This window comes from Bactrocera dorsalis, chromosome 4, assembly GCF_023373825.1.
Source record: "Bactrocera dorsalis isolate Fly_Bdor chromosome 4, ASM2337382v1, whole genome shotgun sequence".
NCBI lineage: Eukaryota > Metazoa > Arthropoda > Insecta > Diptera > Tephritidae > Bactrocera > Bactrocera dorsalis.
In genome coordinates, this window is record NC_064306.1 from 5,948,693 (window position 1) to 5,970,856 (window position 22,164).

A 22,164-nucleotide genomic window follows, 5' to 3' on the forward strand; every position below is an offset into this window, starting at 1 on the left:
AAGGGAAATTTTGCTTTTTGTGATTTTGCACATTTTTAACCTATAAAAAACATGTTTATGTTATTCTGAGAGTACTGTGTGGGTGTGGGTGTGATTATGAATAGTTTAGTTTTCGAATCACATAGTGCAATTTAATTCTTCTATTGAAGACAAATATGTATGTATGTACATATGTATACGATTTATCGATTTTTAATTATTCGAAATAATTATCACTTTTCTTCTTCTTCTTTACTGGCGTAGACACCGCTTACGCGATTATAGCCGAGTCAACAACAGCGCGCCAGTCGTTTCTTCTCTTCGCTACGTGGCGCCAATTGGATATTCCAAGCGAAGCCAGGTCCTTCTCCACTTGGTCCTTCCAACGGAGTGGAGGTCTTCCTCTTCCTCTGCTTCCCCCGGCGGGTACAGCGTCGAATACTTTCAGAGCTGGAGTGTTTTCGTCCATTCGGACAACATGACCAAGCCAGCGTAGCCGCTGTCTTTTAATTCGCTGAACTATGTCAATGTCGTCGTATATCTCGTACAGCTCATCGTTCCATCGAATGCGATATTCGCCGTGGCCAACGCGCAAAGGACCATAAATCTTTCGCAGAACTTTTCTCTCGAAAACTCGCAACGTCGACTCATCTGTTGTTGACATCGTCCAGGCCTCTGCACCATATAGCAGGACGGGAATTATGAGTGACTTATAGAGTTTGGTTTTTGTCTGTCGAGAGAGGACTTTGCTTCTCAATTGCCTACTCAGTCCGAAGTAGCACCTGTTGGCAAGAGTTATCCTGCGTTGGATTTCAAAGCTGACATTGTTGGTGGTGTTTACGCTGGTTCCAAGATAGACGAAATTATCTACAACTTCAAAGTTATGACTGTCAACAGTGACGTGAGTGCCAAGTCGCGAGTGCGACGACTGTTTGTTTGATGACAGGAGATATTTCGTCTTGCCCTCGTTCACTGCCAGACCCATTTGCGTTGCTTCCTTGTTCAGTCTGGAGAAAGCAGAACTAACGGCGCGGGTGTTGAGACCGATATTACTTGTAAAACATAAAAATTCAGTGTTAAAATAAAGTTTGAAAAATTTCCCTTTTTGGGTAATTTTCTGAAAGTACTTTTCTACCTTTTAAATTCTATATTTGTTGTATTTTTACTTTAACAATTTTCATTTCATTATATTTATACTGATTATATACGTATTTACATAATCCCATACGCTTTTGTTTCTTAATTCCATTGAAATGCATTTACTGCAGATGCTCCGCCGAGCGTATGAGTGATTTACTATTACTAATCATCGTTTAATTGCATGTTATTATTAGCCTCAAGATAGTTTTATTGTTTTAACACATGCATTGCGCGTTGTTGGTTTTGTTGTTTTTGCATTTATTCATTTGAATTTCACAAATGACGGCAACCATGCGCCAATAAGTAGGCTTGTTAGGACGAAAATACCACGTACCACAATAGCGATTGTTGGTTGCCCTCAATGTGGCTTGACTTCCAGATACACAAAAGACTACATGAACTTTGTATGAATGTTCGATTGAATTTTAGCGAAATGCATATGTGTATGTGCACATGTTTGTGCAATGTTCAAGGCATGCAATTTTAATTGTAAACTCACAATGGCATGCAAATTCTCTGGTTGCGGCAGCAACTGAAATCAGAATAGCTAATTAACCTGCGAGGTTTTCATAAAATTTGAAGTTGACGCTGCACAAGTATGCTCAAAGACAAGGTCTCCCACATGAACTTAACCAAGCGACCAACCAGAAATGGTTTCGCTAATTATTTTTGTTTTAATTTGCACTTAGTAATTTTAAAAAAGTTTAAGATTCCCTTAGAAAGATTTTCTATAAGATAAAAAAAAGGGGGCGATTTTTTATCTTTTAGAGAATTTTGATAAGCTAAAAGGCTTAAAATAATAAAAATGGCTACTTTTTAAATAATTTTTATCAAGCGTATTCGAAATTCATTCATAGTTTAATCAAAATGAAAAATAACCCTTCATAAAAATGCAAGTATTTGTTAGAAACATCCAATTTTTATGTTAGTATGAATATTTACTTAAAAATTTCATGAATGTTTTGAAATTTCCCATATAGGATTTTTTTCCATTTCTTACACAAAGCGTTCTAAAAAGCAAAAAACAATATTTATAGTTAAAATATGTAATAATTTAGTTGGTTTCAAAAAATTTCCCTAAAGGGTAATTTTCTATTTCACAAAATTTCTGCGCAGAACATTAATTTGCAATTTATAACCCACAAAAAATATTGAAAATTTGATGTTTTAGTTAAAAATCCCGTTGTTATTTTGCTTAAATAGTTTAAAATTTTTACATTTGTTTCTTCGAAAGCTATTATAAATTATACCTTTCAACATCTAATTAAGCATTCAAGTATGCCGCAAAAAATCTCTCTTCATTATGTGACTTAACTACAAAAGTTAGATCATTGTAGGGAGCCACTCAAGTTCCTTAATTTATTATTTACTTTTAGTTTGAATGTAAAACCAGCTCAGCAATTTCCCGCGGGTCAACAAACTGAAGTTAAAAAAAATTAATTTGAAAGGGAATAAGTAGATAACTCAATGCTGAGCTGAACAAAGAGCTCAAGCTAAACTTTAGCAAACTTGGCGTCAAGTGGCTTCTAGCAGTTGGCATAGTGGTGGCCGCCGAATGCAAATGAAAACGAAGTTTTCCAGCAGCGCAGCTGCCAAATTGTGCTCCGCCAAAGTAGAACGCGCTGATAATGTTTCCCTTTTGTTTCAGTTCAACGCCGCTGTGGCATGACATTTGCCACGTCTCACTTACCGAACCTTACGGTGATTTGTTGTTATTGCTTGGCACAAAAGTAAAACGCTTCGGTTAGGCAAACTTTGTGAGTGTATCTTTAACGCTTTGATGTCTGCTGTTTGTTCGAAAATTTGAAATTATTTTCGCATTCGTAATTAATTTAAGTGTTTACGCTTGCAACGCACGTAGACGGGCATTGATGATGAGTTAATGAAAGGTATTCGCCATTCGGAAAGTATATGGCTGGGGGTAATAACAAGGTATTAACTACTTTGGTGATAATTGCAATAAAATAAATATGTACATGAAAGGAGACTTTGTTTTACTGTAGGCAGATTGCAGGTGGAACCTACTACAAAACATAGGCTTCATATTTTGTTTAATATTTATGGAAATGTCTTAAGGGTAAATACTTTATAGAAACAGAAATGAAATATTTACTTTACATTTCATTTCTAAGTGGTCGAGCGAGTACGATATGAAAAATAAAAAATACCTCGCGGCTTACAGTAAGTTTTGGGCTACCAGTAGTACGAAAAACTATCTGTACAGATGTAGTTAGCACTGTTTGTTTGTTTCTACTAGTACTTTAAAAGCATTTGCTGTCAAATATTTGTAATTAATCTCCATTAAATAACCACGGGATATGGACAATAAACTAAAATTATAAGAAATATTCAAGCAAATATAAAGAAAATCTCTGTTGTAAATATTATTATGTAACAAATAATTTTGGTTTAATAAAAAGAAAGAAGCCCTCATATTTTTGCTTAAATTCCCCCAAAAATATTTATTATCAAAATTGCAAAATTTACAAAACATGCTGAAGTGTGCCTAAATCTAAGCCTAAACAACAGAAATCGCAATTATTCGCACTTTTTCTAAAAAAAACAAAAATTTCCCTTAAAGGTAATTTTTAGCTAACTATTAAAATGGGTACCTGAGGCTCAAACAACTTTATTTATGCTAATATCAGACTAATTTTATAATATCCCTCAAAAGGGAAATTTTTAAATTTCAATAATTTTTGCATGTTTCACAAAATTTGTGAATAATTTCCACGAAATTGGTCATAAATGCTTCAAAACTTAATGCAACGTATTCAGAAATGAATTTTTGTTTTTACATGTTATGCATACTGCATTCGCTTTAAAACTTACAAAAAACGTGGTACTTTTCGAAAAACGAAAATATCCCTCAAAAAGGAAATTTTTAAATTTCAAAATTTTTTGCTTGTGCACAAAAGTTTTGAATAATCTCTATTGAATTGTTGTAAAATGCTACAGAAATCATTTACATGTATTAGGGAAATATTTTTTATTCTTAAATACAGCTTAAGTGACTTATATTTTACACATCCCTTTATTTAGTCATTTCAAACTCACAATCGTTTATTTTTTTAATATACATACGCACATGCATATGCTAGTAATAGCTATCTCGTATAATGGTGGCCATCATTTTTCACAGCCTTTAAGCTTAATGTTCGTGAGAATTGAATTTGAATTGCGGTTATACTTAGCTATGGGCGCCATGCTTACAAGTTATATTCGCTGCAACATATTGCTGCATATGCACACATATGTATGTATACCTATGCGTACGAGTGCTAGTAAAGTTAGGCGGATGAAAGGATCGACAAGTGTCGAGCGTCGCAATAGGCGCGCACTTGCGTTGCACGAGGAAAAGGCAGAGTTTGCGAAGCCTGTAAGGAAAATAAAAGGCACTTAATTAGATTGCGGCGCAGCCATGGTGATGCGTTGCTGTGTTGCTTGTTAAACAACTGTTGGTGGTGAGATATGACAAACAGGCTAAAGATGTGCTGACTAGGCAGCAAATGCGGGTGGATGGTAGCGCGGAAAAAAAGTAAGCGGCATGGGAGAATCGAAAATAAATGCGAAGTGACTGCATGGGAGGTAATGAAGGGGCTAGTTGATGTGCTAACATCTTCCGCTGTGTGTGTGTGTGTGTGTGCGGCTGACTTCAATGACTGACTTGTCGCGTCATAATACCGCAATATATCATATGCATGCATGAACAAAACCAACAACAACAAATAGGCTGTATAACAGCACACCAACGCGCGAAACATGACAATAACACGACAACATCATCGATGCGACATGACACTAACGCGCATTGACACATAAACCGACTGCAACCTGCATATACTTAGGCGTGTATTAGTGGCGTGGACTAGCTGCTGCGGCAGTTTGCGGTATTTGTATGCGAATATGTACATATACATATATGGCTGCATCAAAATTCAATTGCGTCTCATTGCTTGTATGCTCGTGGCGGCAAGGACACTAGTAGGCGCAATACATTACAATTCAGCATAAAATCGTTCGGAAGCACTTTGTGTGCTGATACAGGCAATATTGTGAGTGTGATGCTGTAACGTTGAGGCTGGGCTATGTGTGAAAGCGCAAATAGTTGTGCGGTTGCCTAGTTTAAGCTTAAGTATGTAAGCATGTGTGACGTAATGTCTTTTTGTTACCGTTAAAAATTATTATTTTTGGTTTTTATGTTAATTTTTTTTTATTAAATTTTTTTTTTTTTATTTTATTTTTTTTTTATTTTATTTTTTTTTTATTTTATTTTTTTTTTATTTTTTTTTAATTTTTTTTTATTTTTTTTTTTAATTTTTTAAATTTTTTTTTTTTAATTTTTTTAAATTTTTTTTGTGTTTTATTGTATTTTATTTTTTCTATACCTAATATATAAAGTGTTATATTTTAATTTGTATTATTGTTTTGTAAAAATCACTTTTGTTTCTTTATTTAAAGACAAAAATTTTTTCATTGTAAATAAGGAGAGGAAGCCCTTGATTCAATTATTTTTTTTTTTATATTCAAAAATTCTTAAATAAATTTTGCAAAATATTAAAGTTATTTTTTAAACGAAAACTTCAATAAAAGCCTTGCTACCTTATTATTTCCACTCAATATTTTTTAAAAATAAATTTCTTCCTTTTCTTTCATGCATTTATGCATATATGGAAACTGCGCCAGTGGATATGCTATAATTTTTAATTTAAAATTAATTGAACTTGTTTAACATAAACGTAACAACGCGGTGGGCGTTTTTATGTAAACGCCAAGAAAATTTCAACTTATTGAAATCATAATATTTTATAGCGCTTGTAATTATTATTGGGCGTAACACAAAAGTATCACTCATACGCAGTGCAGGCCAGAAGCTTGTGTTTAATAAGGCGGCATATATGTGCATTTCTTTGCATATTAATACATACCATGTAGTTATTAGGCACTTTACATGTATAAATGTCAACTATATACATATGTATGTATGTATGTATGTATTTGTTTATGTTTATGTATACATATATTGACACTGTGTCACAACCTTATATTGTTTTCTACCACTGAATTGATTTTGCTGACAACTTTCTTTGTGAAAAGTTGAAACACAACAAATCAGCCAAAGATAACAACAATAAGAACAACACAATCGCGTGAACTCTGCTCTGCTGCGCATTAATCGAATTTCGCGTTAATTAATTAAGCGCTTAGTACACTTGCACCAACACAACAACACGCTCATTCACCTGCGAACTTCCTAGCGCTGTGTTTACTCTTATATATATTGGTTTTCGTAACGTTATACGTGCGTGTAAAATTTACTAGTCCCTTTATATATATGCTTGTATACTTTGGCATGTACATGGTTAATGGTTGTGCAGGCGTTTCTTGGCAAAAAATATATATCCCTTTGTTGGCGAAAATAAATAAACGCGCATTTAATTACTTAAAACAGCATAAAATGCGTTGCTTTATTTTCGCCATTAATCTGCGTTTATCTGACTAATAAATATAATTAAATTTCAAAATAAATGATTTCACATAAAAGTGAGAGCGTATTTTAAAGTAAATAGATTTGAAATACTCGAAAGTGCTATGTAGAAAAATATACATATATAAAAGTTAGAGTTGCCACCTTCTTCAAAAAAATTAAGCAAAAAACATTTAAATAAAGAGTCTTTCCAAGAAAACTTATGCCTGAGAATGTTTTTAAGCAGCGTTGCCACCTGTTAACGCTTTTAAATTAAAAAAAATTTCGGGTATAACTAAACTATTACAAAATCGCAATTTAACAAAAAAAGTTTAAAAAAGCGTATAGCTATAAGTATTTTCCGAACAGTGCTGCCACCTGTTTTTGAAACTATGTAATAAAAAAAATTTCAAAAGGACTGAATTATTACAAAATAGATATTTAAGAGCAAATGCTTAGAAATTTTACAGCTAAAAATATTTCTCGAACAGAGCTGCCAGCCGTTTGAAATTTGTAAATCACTAGATTGTACAGGAAAAATGACCCAACGCAATAATTATATAAAACTGAAGAAACTTAATAAAGCTACGGAATACATTTTTTTTAGCAGGGTTGCCACCAGTTTGAAGTTTTGTAACTAAAAAAAAAAATTCGAAATGGTTGAATTATAACAAATTAGAAATAAAACAGAAAAATCTGAAGACAGTTTATAGCGAAACATGTTTTCCGAACAGAGTTGCCACCTGTTTGAAATTTGTAAATCAGTAGAATATACTGGAGTAAAGACCCAACACAATAGTTGAAGTTTGAAGGAACTTTTTTTACAGTTAAAATTACTTCCGAAAAGGAGTTGCCACCTGTTTTTGAAACTAATAAAAAAATTTCAAAAGAACTGAATTATTACAAAATAGATATTTAACAGTAAATGCTTAGAAATTTTACAGCTAAAAATATTTCTCGAACAGAGCTGCCACCTGTTTGAAATTTGTAAATCAGTAGATTGTACAAGAAAAATGACCCAACGCAATAGTTGAAGTTTGAAGGAACTTAAAATTAAAAGTTAAAATTATTTCCGAAAAAGAGTTGCCACCTGTTTTAATTTTTTATTAAATTTTATTGATTAAATAAATAAATTATTATAATAATTACAACAAATTTAGTAAATTAAGCAAATTTTGCTTGTCGTGAACAAAATTTTAGCAGTGTTGCCCTCTAAAAAAAAATTAATTGTAACAAATTTTATAATAAAGAATTAATATTACAAAATGGGTATAAAATAAAAGGTCTTAAAGAAATATTGCAGCTCACACCTAAATGGAAAATTATAATGGAATATAATAATAGAAAATCGAAAAAATGCTTCTGTTAAAAGTTTTTTTTCTCTCACGTCTTTAACCCTAAAATCCCATATAAATACACTTATCACAAAAGCTGCATACTATACACGTACATACACTTTGCGTCATCAGGTTAGCACATTTTCATCAACCGAATATGATTGCTTCTGTTTTTGTTGTTGTTAACTAACTGCTACTTTATTGTTTTCTATTTCTTTCATCTGTGTATGCACCATCACTTGCAAAGAGAACATGCGATAATAATGTCCCGTTATTTGATTTTTGTTATTTTCTTCTATTTTTAATCGGAAAATTACGCAATTTTTGCATCATCAGGTTAGCACAGGCAAATTTGTCTTTCATTTATCTTCGGAAATTGAATACTTATTGACACCAAATTTTTTGTACTGCTCACGTGATCTATTTTCATTAATATGGGTAAAGGAAAAGCGTTATCGGTTGAAGAGAAAGCAAAAATCGAAGCATTTGAAGAGTTAAAGCTTTCAATAACTGAAATATCGAAAAAAACCGGCAGGAGTCGAAAAGTTATATACAATTTCTTACGTAATAAATCGGGATATGGTCGAAATAATAAAGGCGGTAATAATAAAGTGCTTTCCGATATTGATAAGAGAGCGATTTTGAGAGAAGCATCCAACTCTCACGAGTCGACCGCAAAGATCAGGACAAATGTTGGCGTAAAAGCAAGTTTATCTACTATTCAAAGAGTTATAAGGAATGCTTCACACTTGAAGAGACTGAAAGTACAGAAAAAACCACCACTTAACGATGCACGAAAGGAATTACGACTAAATTTCTCACGAGAACACATGGCCTGGAAGTCTGATTGGCACTATGTTGTCTTTTCAGATGAAAAGAAATTTAATTTAGAAGGACCCGATGGATACAATTATTACTTCCATGATCTTCGGAAGGAGGAACATCATTTGGATCGACTTCATAGTCGTGTGGGCGGAGTAATGGTGTGGGGAGCCATCTCCTACTATGGTACGTGCGACCTGCAATTTTTAAACACGAATATGAATGCAAATACATATAAAAACGTACTCGAAACGGCTTTTCCCCATTTTAAAAGTTTGTTTGGAAATGTACCATGGCGCTTCCAACACGACAATGCTCCGATCCACACTGCCCGGATGATTAAGTCTTGGATTGAAGCACAAAATGTCGATTTATTACAGTGGCCGCCTTACTCACCGGACATAAATATAATCGAAAATGTGTGGGGGTGGCTGGCTCGCAAAGTTTACGAGTCCGGTAGACAATATTCCACCAAAGAGGAATTAATTGAAGGCATTAAAAGTGCATGGTCAGCTATTTCTTTGAACTATATTGGGAAGTTATACGAATTGCTTCCAAACCGCATCTTTGAAATCATTCTCAACAAGGGAGGATCGACTCATTATTAAAACTATTTAAAAATATGTAAATTATTTAATATATAAGTTTAGAAATAAGTTCTCATCTCAAAAGGTTAAAAAAATTAAAAAAAAGTGATGTGTGCTAACCTGATGACCTAAATGAAATTGTTAATTTTTTGGTTGATTTGAAAAATAAATTAAAAAAAAAAATGATAAATAGAGAATCATTAATTTTTGTTTTATTTAGTGGAAAATTTATTTATTTATAACCACTAAAAGAATTAGAGCTTTAGCTTCTTTAGTTTTAAATTAAATTAGCCAAAACCAGTAAAACCAGCGGTGTGCTAACCTGATGACGCGCAGTGTATATGCACGAATTTCGCCCATTTGCATTCAATCAACTCAATTGAGATTTTCCCAATAGTCATGTGGCCAAGAAAAATATTTTTCCGAAATTTCCAATGCTTTTATTTATTTTTGGCGCCTCTCAATTTCCGGCAGCGCAAACGTTTTTATTGCCGCACGCTGAAGTGCTTAAGTAACAACTATGCATATGCAAATGCTGCCCCATACGCAGCCACACACACACACTCGCTCATCTGCATGTGGTCTGTTTATGTATGCGTGCAATTATTTGAACGACAGTGCAGTTGTGTTGGTTTTTGCATTGGCATCATTTGCAGGTAAATAAATCAATTAACACTTCGCGCAGCTGTGTCTTTAATTTGATACAGGCACACAAATACATATAAAAATATACATGTTGTATATAAAAATACTTTATATACCTGCCTAGCGCCTGCTTTTCTCCCTCCACCTTTTTTTATTGGCGAAAATTCCACACATCTCACGCCGCCTAGTGAGGTGCGATTATGCAAATGAGCTGTAGAAGTAGCAGCTGCTGCACAAGGACAACTGAGAGGATAAGATTTTAAGCTTCACTGAACACTCAGGCGCTGCTATGCGCATTAAATTTTTATACCGCCGCTAATGGTGTGGGACTCTATGTAGCCGACAGTTGTGGTCTGCGGCTGTTTGAGGGGGAAATCAACAGTAGGAATGCCGTCAAGTGCGTTTGGGGAATCAGAAATCTGCATTCCACTGCTAAAATAAAAAAAAATATTAAAATAAATTTTGCGTTGTGAAAGTTTGCAGTTTTCTCGTGAACTATTGGATATTTCGCAATGAAGATTATTTTTTATGTTTAATTTGAAAAACAAAAAATGTATAACTTCTTGTAAATTGTTGTATGTATGTTTTGAGATTTTTGTTATATTTTTTTTTACAAAAATTATCAATAGTAATATAGAAGTACAAATTTTAATATATTAAAATAAAAAAATTCTTTTAAACATTCTTAAAGCTTAAATAAATTTAACTAAACAATAGAAAAAAATAGAATGTTTATAAATTTTAATTTTTTTTTTTTAATTATATGTTTTTTTATATTCCAATTTTCTTATAAAAAAAAATTTTACAAAAGGTTTTGGTATATTAAAAAAATAAAATGTTTGCTTTTTTTTCCTAAACACATTCTGATAAAATTTTTATAAATATTTTTTTTTTTAATTTCCAATTTTGTTTGTTTTTCTTATAAAAAAATTATTTTATAAAAAATTTGTATATATTAAAATAAAATTGTTTGAAATATTTTTGATGATAAAAACTTACAAAAAAAAAATGTTTTTCCTAAACACATTCTGATAAATTTTTTATAGATAAATTTTTTTTTTATTTTCCAATTTTATTTATTTTTCTTAACAAAAATTGAGTTTATAAAAAATTTTGATATATTAAAATAACTTGACATTTGAAATATTTTTGAAAATAAATACTTAAAAAAACAAAATTTTGCTTTTTTCCTAAATACATTCTAATAAATTTTTTAATTTTTTCATATTTTTTTTTTATTTATTTATTTTTTTTATTTAATTTTATTTATTTATTTTATTTTTTTTTAATTATTTTTCTTACAAAAAATTCGTTGTAACCTTATCTTGCCGATTTTGTTAAATGTGGGGTAAAATTTTAATTTCTGAATATTTTTTTATTTTTAGGCTTTACTTTAATTAAAAAAAATTTAAAAAACAATATAACAAAATAAAATTTTGTAAATTTCCTCAGTTTATTTTAAAAAATTTTCTTTGTAATTGAAAAAAAATCTTAATTAATTAAATAATTACATATTTTTTAATTTTTTCTTATTTTTAAATATTTTTTATTATATTCATATGCTAGTATTGTAAATTTTTTTATTTTCAATAATTAATTAATTTTTTTGTATATACATGCATATGTATGTACATATATATTTTTTATCTTCAAAAATTAATTAATTTTTAAGTAAATATATAATTTTTTTTTGATAATCTTGTTTTAATTTGAAATTTCAATTTCATTTCTATAATTTTTTCTTTCAAATTGCTTTTAAAATACGTTTAAAAATAAATAAATATAATTTGATTTTTTTCTAATTTAAAGTATTAATTAATTATTTAAAGGTGTGCTTCTTTTTTATACTTTTACATTTTTTGGTTGTTTAAATTTATTTCTTTTTTTCTTTTTAATATATTTTTTTTTATTTTTAATATATTTTTTTTTTATTTTTAATATATTTTTTTTTATTTTTATATATTTTTTAATTAAAATTTTTTTTATTTATTTTTGGTATTGTAAAGAACAAAAAAAGATTTATATAGTTTTATATTTTTTTTTAAATATATTTTTTATATATTTTTTTATTTTTTTTATTTTTTTATATTTATTTTATTTTTTTATATATTTTTTATAGTTTTGTATAAGTTTTCATTTTTTTTAATGCTTTTAATATATACATATTTATTTTAGAGTTTCTTCTGATAATTTTTATTCATTTATTTTTAATATTATCTATTTGTGGCCACACATTTTTTATCTAATAATTTTCTAACAACGTTTTTTCCCACCTTAAATCAGCAACTCCATAACTCCACGAAGGCGGTCCTTACCCTAAATATACCCTAAAATAGTTCGCACAATCTTTGAGCACACAATTATTCCTGACATTATCCACTCTACCACAGCCATTGCATCGTTTACGTTATCCTTGTTTGAGCTTAGCAACAGTAACAGCAGCATGTCGCTACGAATATCGAAAATTTTCCTATCAACAATCAGTTACACAATTTTCATTACCAAACGTTACCAGCTGTGGATAAAAATCTCGACATCTTCTATTGCTTTTGCGATTTTTGCTTCAGCAAGTTTAGAACAACAACAACAACAAAACCGCACTGCCATTGTCAACTGCTTATCTGCACAGGCCATTACATTACGATCTGCAGCGTTGTTCGGCCAAACCGCATGCATGTAGTTGTCGTCTCCGTATGTGTGTGTGTTGCTTGGGCGTATATGAGCATGAGTGTGAGTGTGTGTTTGCTTGAGCATGTCTTAAATATCTTACGACTTCCACATTTAGTTATTCCAAGTTTGCTAGTTGAATTTGGCATTTGTTGTTTTCGTTGTTGTTGTTGTTTTGATTTTGCTTCTATTCATTTCATTTGATGGCCTAACTTACGAAATGTAGACATCAACACGCAAACTCTCACACTCACATATTTTATCATTCATTTTTTCACCCTCTGCCGTCTTCACTCCCACTCTTGCTTGGCCGCTAGCCGCCAACTTGTATTACTCGCCTGGTTGCTGTGCCTCCCTAATTCAAGCTGACCCATTCTTCTATATACATATGTATATATGTGTGTGAGAATATGTTTGCATGCATGTATGTGTTTTTTGCTTGCATGTGTATGTGTGCGCCGCTGTATGAATGTACGTCTATGCGCCTTTTCAACGACTAACACATTTATGCTGCTGACATGTACATGTTATGTGGTTATTTCTATTGCTGCTGTTGCCAGGACCTCCTGTTGTTTCGATTTTGTGAAAATATCCTTCGTACACATTCTTATCAGTTGCTATTTGGTTGTTGACTTTTGTGGATTGTTGTTGTTTTTGTTTGGCATTCTTTTTTTTGCCTTTCACCGCTGTTTTATAGCTGTTGTTGTTGTCGTTGTATTTGTTGCTGTTGTTATATTTTCATTGTTAGGAGTTCCATTTGCTGTTGTTGTTGCTTGAGCTTTTCCTATTGTTGTTATTTAATCCTTTACTGTTGTTGTTGTTTTAGTTGGCATTGTTGTTGTTTTAGTTTTCATTTTTGTTGTTATTTCTCTTTTTTTTATTATTATTGTTTTTGTTGTTGTCTTCGTCATTTATTGTTTCTGTTGTTCTGTTGCTGCCAGTTGAATTGTTGTTGTTGCACCCTGCCGTCGTACGCCTGAATGGTTTGCACTTGTGGTTTTCCGCATGCAACCATACGAAATTTCTAGTGCCGACCAACCATGACAAGCAACCGCACACAATAATAACAACAATAATGTTAGAGCAATTGAGCTATCAGAAGTTTTCAAGTAGGCGTGTGCTGGCAAATTCATACATACATACATATGTGTATGTGTCTGTATGTATAAGCATATGTTAGACTACTTCGCAACTTTGTTATAGTTTGTAGTAGAACTCTATACTTGAGCGCTTACTTGCAGTTCATCAATATTTACATATGTATCTTCTATGCAGTTGAAGTAGATTGAGTACATTATGTTTATTTTCACGAATTTTCAAAGTTCTTACTTCGATGAACACTCGAAATAAAACGAATTCTTCACAGTTTCTATAAATAAAATATAGTCTGTGTTATCTTCGATGGTTAGTTGAGAATTTTAGCTGAAATCTTGCTATCCTCCTAACTGCCTGGGGCCCTTACCAACTTATAAATTAAAAATCCGTTCAATCCTAGTATTCACTTATAGCTATTATGGTTAGTATCCTGGTACTCCTAACTTATGTAAATGAATGGTATTCTGTTAGTATTCAGGGAGAAGTTGCGAGTTGTGCTTTACCTCATCGGAGCAAATCGTAAGTGCCTACTGATCCATCATCTATATTATGATCCTATTATTTCCAATAGTTACTAAGTTAGTTCATCATCTTTCAAATCATCTTCTTTACTTACACAAAGCTTACGCGATTATAGCCGAGTTAACAACAGCGCGCCAGCCGAAACGCAACGTGGCGCCAATTGGAAATGCCAAGCGAACTTCTCCAACTGATCATTACAACGGAGTGGAGGTCTTTCTCTTCCTCTGCTTTCCCCCGGCCGGCATTGCGTCGAATACTTTCAGAGCTGGAGTGTTTAGACGTGACCTAGCCAGCGCAGCCGCTGTCTGTTGATTCGTTGAATTATGTCAATGTCGTCGCATAACTCATTCCATCGAATGCGATATTCGCCGTGGCCAACGCGCAGTGGACCATAAATTTTTCGCAGAACCATTCTCTCGAAAATTTCTAGGGCCGACTTATCAGATATTGTTATCGTCCATGCCTCTGCAGCACATAGCAGGACGGAAATAATGAGTGACTTACTCGTATAGTGATATATAAATAGTTTTACTCTATAATCCAGTAGAACTATATTTCTAAAATAGAACTGAAATCGGTGTTTGACCCAACGATCATACACGTTCTCATACTTCCAACATTTTAGTGTATCTTCAACTTCACGAATCCATTTCTGACAAAGTCGTATATAGTAACCTTCCTCCAAGTCTTTTGTTTCAATTTTGGGCCACTATTGTATTTGGAAAGCTGAACTGTTCAAGAGTAGTTCCCATGCAATTATTAAAATCCACCACCTTCAAAAACAAACTCCTTTCATATAGCTCTTCTACTTAGCTATTCCGTTAGTACTGTCATGCTCTAATACTCAAAATAGTGCATACAAATTGTTCAGAACTTACTGAGTTAGAAGTAGGGCTCTGACGCTGTAGATAAAAATTTCTACTAACCCTTGAGTATTATATATCTCGGGTACTCGCCTGAACTCTCTGTAATAATTGTGACAAGTACTTCACTTCTTCCAATTTTCACAGTCTTATCACTTTCTACAACAAAGGTATGACTACTGGACGTCATGATTCGACAATGTCTTGTATACCTCAAAAGATGGTACCGACGTCAATGGCCTTTTTTTTGGAACCCCTTAACACTTTTTTCGTTTGTGTTTTACAAATTTATCCTTAGAAAGTATAAGATTGTGTGTTCTTTATACAAGTTGTATCCTCTAATGGCCGATTAAGTTTCTCGGGCTTAAGTTATAAACTCAATCCACAGCTAAGAACCGAACCCTGCACTACAGTATTTCGGTTTCAGCTGAGACTCATTTAAGCTTTTAAAGCGTCTGTTTTATGGATACAGGATTTAGCCTAAAAGTGTTTTGGGATACACTTTGCAGTATGAAGGAAACATACCTATGCAATAAATTCAGTTCACGACTTAAAAAGACTGCTGTGTTTAGCCCAGACTTTCACCACTTCGATTTCTCTAAATCCTTTCTAAAATTATGTTTAATATTTCGTTTTTAGGATTATGTTTCACATTTGAAAAGTTTATTAACAAGCAAGTTAATTAGCTATAAACGGAAAGAAGGTCTTATCAGGCTGTGGAGAACTTAGGTGCCGGTCTGGATGTTTTGATTTATGACATGGCTAATGTACATATTTCTGGTCTTGGGTTTGAAACTTGGCTTTGACAAACATTTTACAAAGTCTCGATTATAATTCTGATATGACAAATTTTTCAAAAACTTAACAATTTTTCGGTGTCCCAGATCTGGTTGGCTGTCTAGATGTTTTGGTTTATAACATGGCTAATGTACATATTTCTGGTCATGGGTTTGAAACTTGGCGATAACAAAAAATTTTATTTATTGCCGTTGCCTTTAAGTATAATTTTGTTATAATAAACTCCTCAAAAATTCAACCATTTTTCGTTGCCAGCATTGCTCTGTAGTTGGTGTAGAATAGCTAATTTTTGTGCGGACCTGTTCTCTTACTAATAATTTCCGGTTACATACCAGCCTTGCCACATATAGAGGGCGGGTTCATCAGTGTTGCAAAAGACTATTTTTTATCCTTTATTCTCCTCTCCACCATCTTACATGCTATCCGTCGGTCATCGTGGTACTTTTGTCGACACTAGGGATATCATTGTCAACTACTTTTTATTATTTTTATGTATGAGTGCTGTCAAGCGATTTGGTGCTTGCTGGATAATTTCAAACTTATGCAAATATATTCTCCAAGGGTAGGAATATAAAAATCTGCATAATGTCATGTACATTTTTCTCGCTAGAAATGAAAAAGAAATTTTATATATAAACAAGTTTTACTATATAACTTTTAGAGAGTAGTAGTAGCAGTAATTTCGAGCAATAATTATTTATACAACACGTTTTTACACTTACAGATTTCACAACGCGTCTACGAAGGACGAAATACTTGCTTGCGCTGAAGTGTTTAAATTTGAGAACTAACGCTAAACACTGACCTCTCCACGTTGAGGCGTGACATGGCGTGGACGAAGCTTACAGTATTAACATAAACCACACGACGAGCAAGACGGAAGTCGAGCGCATAAATGAAATTACCAGCGGCAAGGATATGAGCAGCCAAAACAAACACACGCATGTATGAAGTGTAGTAAATGCGACTGGAGTCGACGGCAATATGTAAAGGCGAAATGGAAATGCCGCGCAACATAGCCACTGCATTGTGTTCAAGAGAAATTGAATGAAAATTATGAAAAAAGCGGATATCAAGCTGAAAGGCAGACAAATCAAGGAAGCGTGCGCGTGTGTGTGTGATTTTGAAACTTAAATGTGGCTATAAAATTTGCATTTACATGCTATATGCCACAGCTGTGAGTTGGCATTGTCATTCAAGCGCACAATTGTAATGCAAGCGCACAAAGGATACACAAGGATAATTGCATAAATGCGTGGATAAGTACACGAAGAGCAGGTAGCGCGTGAGTATGTACGGAAATTTGAGCGCGTTACAGGTGTGCGAGTGTGCCAACGGCAAAGTAAGTGTTAAAAGCTTAGCAAAAATTGTGTGAGACAACAAAAAATCCGTGCGAAAAAACGAGTGAAAAAGAAAACCAAAAAAGAAATTGAAGTGAACCAAAAAACACAAAAGTGATAGTTAGTGAAGCGAACTTGAAACTATTAATTAAAAAAATATAAATTAGTTACGCCGCCGGTAAATCGTTAGTTTCACTTACCTCGTGCCTCGCAGCTGTCATTACGGCAACGCGCGCGCGCGCCCTAACGCATTCAACAACCACGCACAACAGCGCTGTTTAGCTCTACCGCACTAATTTACGCACTAACACACCAAACAGCGCAAGCTCACTCATCCATATACACACACACATTTGATTGCGCGAACGATCTTGTGGCTTTTTGGCTTATAAATGTACAAGGACAGCAGCTGCCGCAGCAGTCCGCAGCCAACACCGCCAAAAGCAACGCCAGCAGAAACAGCAATAAACACAACAACAACAATAGCGCCAGCACCAGCCACCGATCCCAATACGGTTGTAGCAACAACAAGCACCGCAACAAGAACAGCAGCCAGCGCCGAGTTCACAGCGAGCGCGCAGCAAAGTGAAGCTGAGCGTAACGCGTCATTCAAAGGTCATGCGTCCAAATCAGTCGACGACCATACAGCAGCAGCGGTAAGTGAGCGCACGACATGCGGTGAACCCACCAGCATAAACACAGCATCAGCTGCAGCCAGCACGACACACAACAGTCTAAGCAGTAACAGCAACACGCCCATCACACTTAGCCTCGCGGCCGAACATTTGGAGGCGGAGTATTATCAGCTCAGCTGCGCCTCAGATTGTTCGGTTTCGTCAACATCCTCCTCGGGCGCGAATACATCATGCAGCGGCAGTGACGACAGCGACGAAAACAGTGAAGTGTATACATTTCGTGCGCGTCCGGCATTCCCCGCGCACCTCTTATATAACGCGGCGAAACGACGCGCCAACTTGCGACGCGAACACGCGCCCGGTGAGTGTCATAGTGCGCCGGGGCTTGACGCCGATAGTCGACGCGGCAGCGCTGTAAGCGGACTGAGCAACGCTACTGGTGTTAGCGGCGGCAGCAGTAGTCGACGGCACAAACACAAACATCGCACCAGCATTAGCGCTGATGTGCGCGTGCTACGTAAAATCGGTTATATTGCGTCGCGCGTGCGGTTTTTGTCTAAAATCTATGGTGATTTCAAATTGATAAACCCATACAGTCCGGCAAAGCAGCGCAAACAACTACAAGATATATTGTTGCGTCACTCAATACCCGATACGGATCGTAAAGGCGCTGCGGCAGCATCAGGTTATCGCACAAAGCACGCAACGACGGCGTACCAAAGCGCGGGAGCGGCAACAGCGGCCGCAACTGTTTTGGCCAGCCAACGGAGCACGACGCCTGATAGCGCGCGCGCAAGTGCACAAGCAGAAGTCGGCGCGTGCGTGCCGGAAACGCAAGCGCCGCGTGTAGAAGAAGAAACTGCGCACAGCTCTCTGGAAGAGGACGACGAGGAGGAGACATCTGCCACATTTACTGCGGGTACGGTGCGCCGTAAGTCATCTGTGCTGGTAACAGGCGGCGACGAAAGCCTCACGGCGCAAAACTCGCTTGCTGTGCTTGAGGAGCTCTTGGTGCAGTTCTATGAGCAGCGACAGCATCGCATCACTGTAATACGGCGGCGACAGCAGAGTCGACGCGGCAGCCAGCGTGGTAACGGCAAAATTGCAGCCAACTGCAAGCAACAGTCCGCGCCGCAGCCACAACAGTTAATCATTATGAGCGGCGGCAGCGCTGTGGGGACAGACAGCAACGTCGGACAACAGCTACTGCGCGCCGATGCCGTCGATATCGAGCAGCAAACGAATTTACGCAATGCCAATAACTTATATAATAGTAGCGAAATCGATGCCGATAATAGCGGCGTAACAACGGCAAGTGCGTCCGCGACACAGCAACAGAGCAGCGTCACCGCTGGCGTGTCGGTGAACATCGCTGCCACTGCATCTAGTCAAGCCAAACAAAAGCCACCGCAAACACATCAGCAGCAGCGTAGCTATAGCAATGCCTTCCTACAGCCATTCAGCATTGGTGGCGGCTGTATGGATCGACGGCGGCGCGCTAGCGATTGCTCAACGCATCCCAGTAGTCAGCAATTATTGCAACAGCAGTTGTTGAGCAATCAATTGCAAGTCACGCTGAAGAACAACAACTACACTATTGGTGGTGGTAAATTTCCTTATCATCGCGGCAGTTGTGGCGGTGCGGGTGAACACTTGTTGGCCGCCAATTCCATAGCCAATCGTTCGACTATCATATTGAGCAAATCATGCAGCAATGTGGAAGGTGCACCGACGGCGCATACTGGCGGTGTTGGTGGCGGCGGTAATGCTGATGTTATGCGCAAATTAAGTTTAGGCGGTCAAGTGGATGCTGCAAATAACGGCAATCTGGTGTCGCCTGCTGCGTTGACACCTTCACCGACCGCAAAGCAGCCACAAGTGGCTGCAACTCACCCTACATCACCACAAGCACAATCACAACAGCAACAACAACCCACCGCTGGCGGCCCGGGCAGCAATGGCAACAATGAATACAACATTGTGCAGCTAAACAATACAATCATACAGTGTCATTTCAACGACGAGGATTTTCGCGCGCTGGTCAAAGATCTGAAACGAAAAGTGGAGTATACCGAGCGCATGAATTGGCTATGTGAGTACCAAATAAATCTTTTATATTACAGTATTTGCAAAATTATATTCACTCTCATAAAAACTCTTCAAAGTAAGGCCGAAAACATTATTTTCAAATTTCATTACAACGTCTTTACTATTTAAATACTTTTGCTATATGATTTCTTTAATTTTTATACTTTAACTGAAAAAAGGATATATGGGAGTTTTTTACTATACGCCATTTAATTGGCTGAAATTCGGTGGTAGCATTACTATAAGCAGTCTACGTTCGTATAACGATTTTCCACTTGATAGCATGAGGCATGCAGCAATTACAAGCATTTGCGTAAAAAAAAACTACATATAATACGTTCCTCAACCCGCTTTAAGTTTTCTTTAATTTTTATACTCTAACTGAAAAAAGGATATATGCTAGGTTTGTAAAAAACGCCACTAATTTGGCTGAAATTCGCTGGTAGCATTGCTACAATCAGTCTACGTTCGTAGAACCAATTTCAACTTGATAGGATGAGGCATGCAGCAATTACAAGCATTTACGTAAAACCAACTGTACATAATACCTAGTTAAACAAATATACAAAATGTGGAAATGTTCATATTTTTCATAATTTTAATACTTTTTCAAACCTTCCATCTCATTTGTGAAAAAGTATGTATATACACTGATTTTAAATAAAAGCGCTCAAAGCAAAGTCAAAGTCTGTAGGCGTTCATGTAATATGTTTCAGCTTAAAGCAATTCTACGTGAACACAGTACGCATGGATATTTATAATTTTTTGCGTTTTAAGAAAAAGGATATTCGTGACGTGCCTGCTATAAGTGTGAACTGCACTTGCGCTTTACATACGGCTTAGCTGCTAGCAATGTACATTCGTATAATGAGTTTCAACTCAATATATTGTAGCATATAAAAACTACACACATTTGCATAAAAACGTAAAATGTCATGGCTTAACGCGAAAAATGTCATTGGATAAACACATATACATAAATGTACATACAATAGACTCATAACTATGAGTTAATAGCATATAAAGTACCTCTGAAATTTAATAGCTTCATGCCTGCGGCATTCATGCTCACCACATTCTACATACCACATCATATTGTTGCATATTCGCGTTGCAAATTGGTGTGCGGGCGTAGCGTTGCTGTGGTCAAGCTTATGGCGAGTTTCAGCTGAATAACATGCAGGTAGCCCAAGTTGTGGGAATATCCTTTATTTTTTTTTAAATATATATTTTGTGACCAATTAACGAGAAAGTAATTTTAAATGATGTGTGCGTGAATAATAGTTCCATAAAGCAACTTGTGTGTTATTTAATGTGTAGCAAACGAAAAAAAATGTTTTTTGTACACATTTTATTTGTTTTTTTTTATATAGAATTCGTGATTAACTCAACTAATTTTGTTGTAATTTAAAAACTATTTTCCTCTAAAATTTTCAACAAATTCGCTTTTATTTTTAAATATTTTTGTATTATGCTAAAAAGGACATTAAGCTAGCCACCTAAAATATCAACCAATCTCTGTAAGATTTCATGGGAGCAGTGTATTTGACGTTCGTATAATGAGAAAGTTCCTGTAGACTATATGCGTAAAATGTCTACTTAATCATCTTGCTAATTTCTAACCTCCTTGAATTTTCTCCGGCTATTTCACATGCATTTAGCAGCAGAAGTAGGTCAAGCGCATCGCTATTGTCTGCTTAAGTGAGAGTATAAAATGTTCCACTCATTGTAAATTACTGCAATCGGAGACATTATCCTTTGTTGCTATATCCACAATTGTCCACTTAAGTATAATATTTGTAATTTCCCTCACAGCTGTTCACAACTTCTAAATGCTAGCTATTTTCACCACGCTTTCATACTTTTTGCTTGCCCTTTTAATGACTTTCAATTTTTTACAGTTGCCAACGCATTCACATTTTACTCAATTGCAAGTGATTTCTTCCTTTCGTGCTTACCGCTACGCTAATTTGACTTCAACATTTTTCTCGCATTACTTTTTCACAATTTAATTTCGTTACTTTTCCCCCAAAGCACGCTCACTTCCTTCCCAAAAGTGCAATAGCTGCATTCTTTATCTAAAAGAAAAATCTACAAAAGTTTTTCATCGCTGCTGTTTTCACAACAACCACTCTGTACTCCCGCTAAAAGCATCCATTGGCTTTGTTTCAGATCCTTT

At 35.0% G+C, this 22,164-nt stretch overlaps 1 protein-coding gene across 7 annotated transcripts in view; it reads left to right on the top strand.

Moving 5' to 3' along the window:
- The window catches only part of LOC105232119 (high affinity cGMP-specific 3',5'-cyclic phosphodiesterase 9A), a 194,434-nt gene that overhangs the window by 65,014 nt on the left and 107,256 nt on the right, over positions 1–22,164 (top strand). For all 7 annotated transcript variants that reach the window (XM_011213727.4, XM_049454463.1, XM_049454462.1 and 4 more), the window contains one exon: positions 16,647–19,989. In XM_011213727.4, the coding sequence (XP_011212029.2) occupies positions 17,655–19,989 (2,335 nt within the window). In that variant the 5' untranslated portion in view covers positions 16,647–17,654. The remainder of the gene's footprint in view (positions 1–16,646; positions 19,990–22,164) is intronic.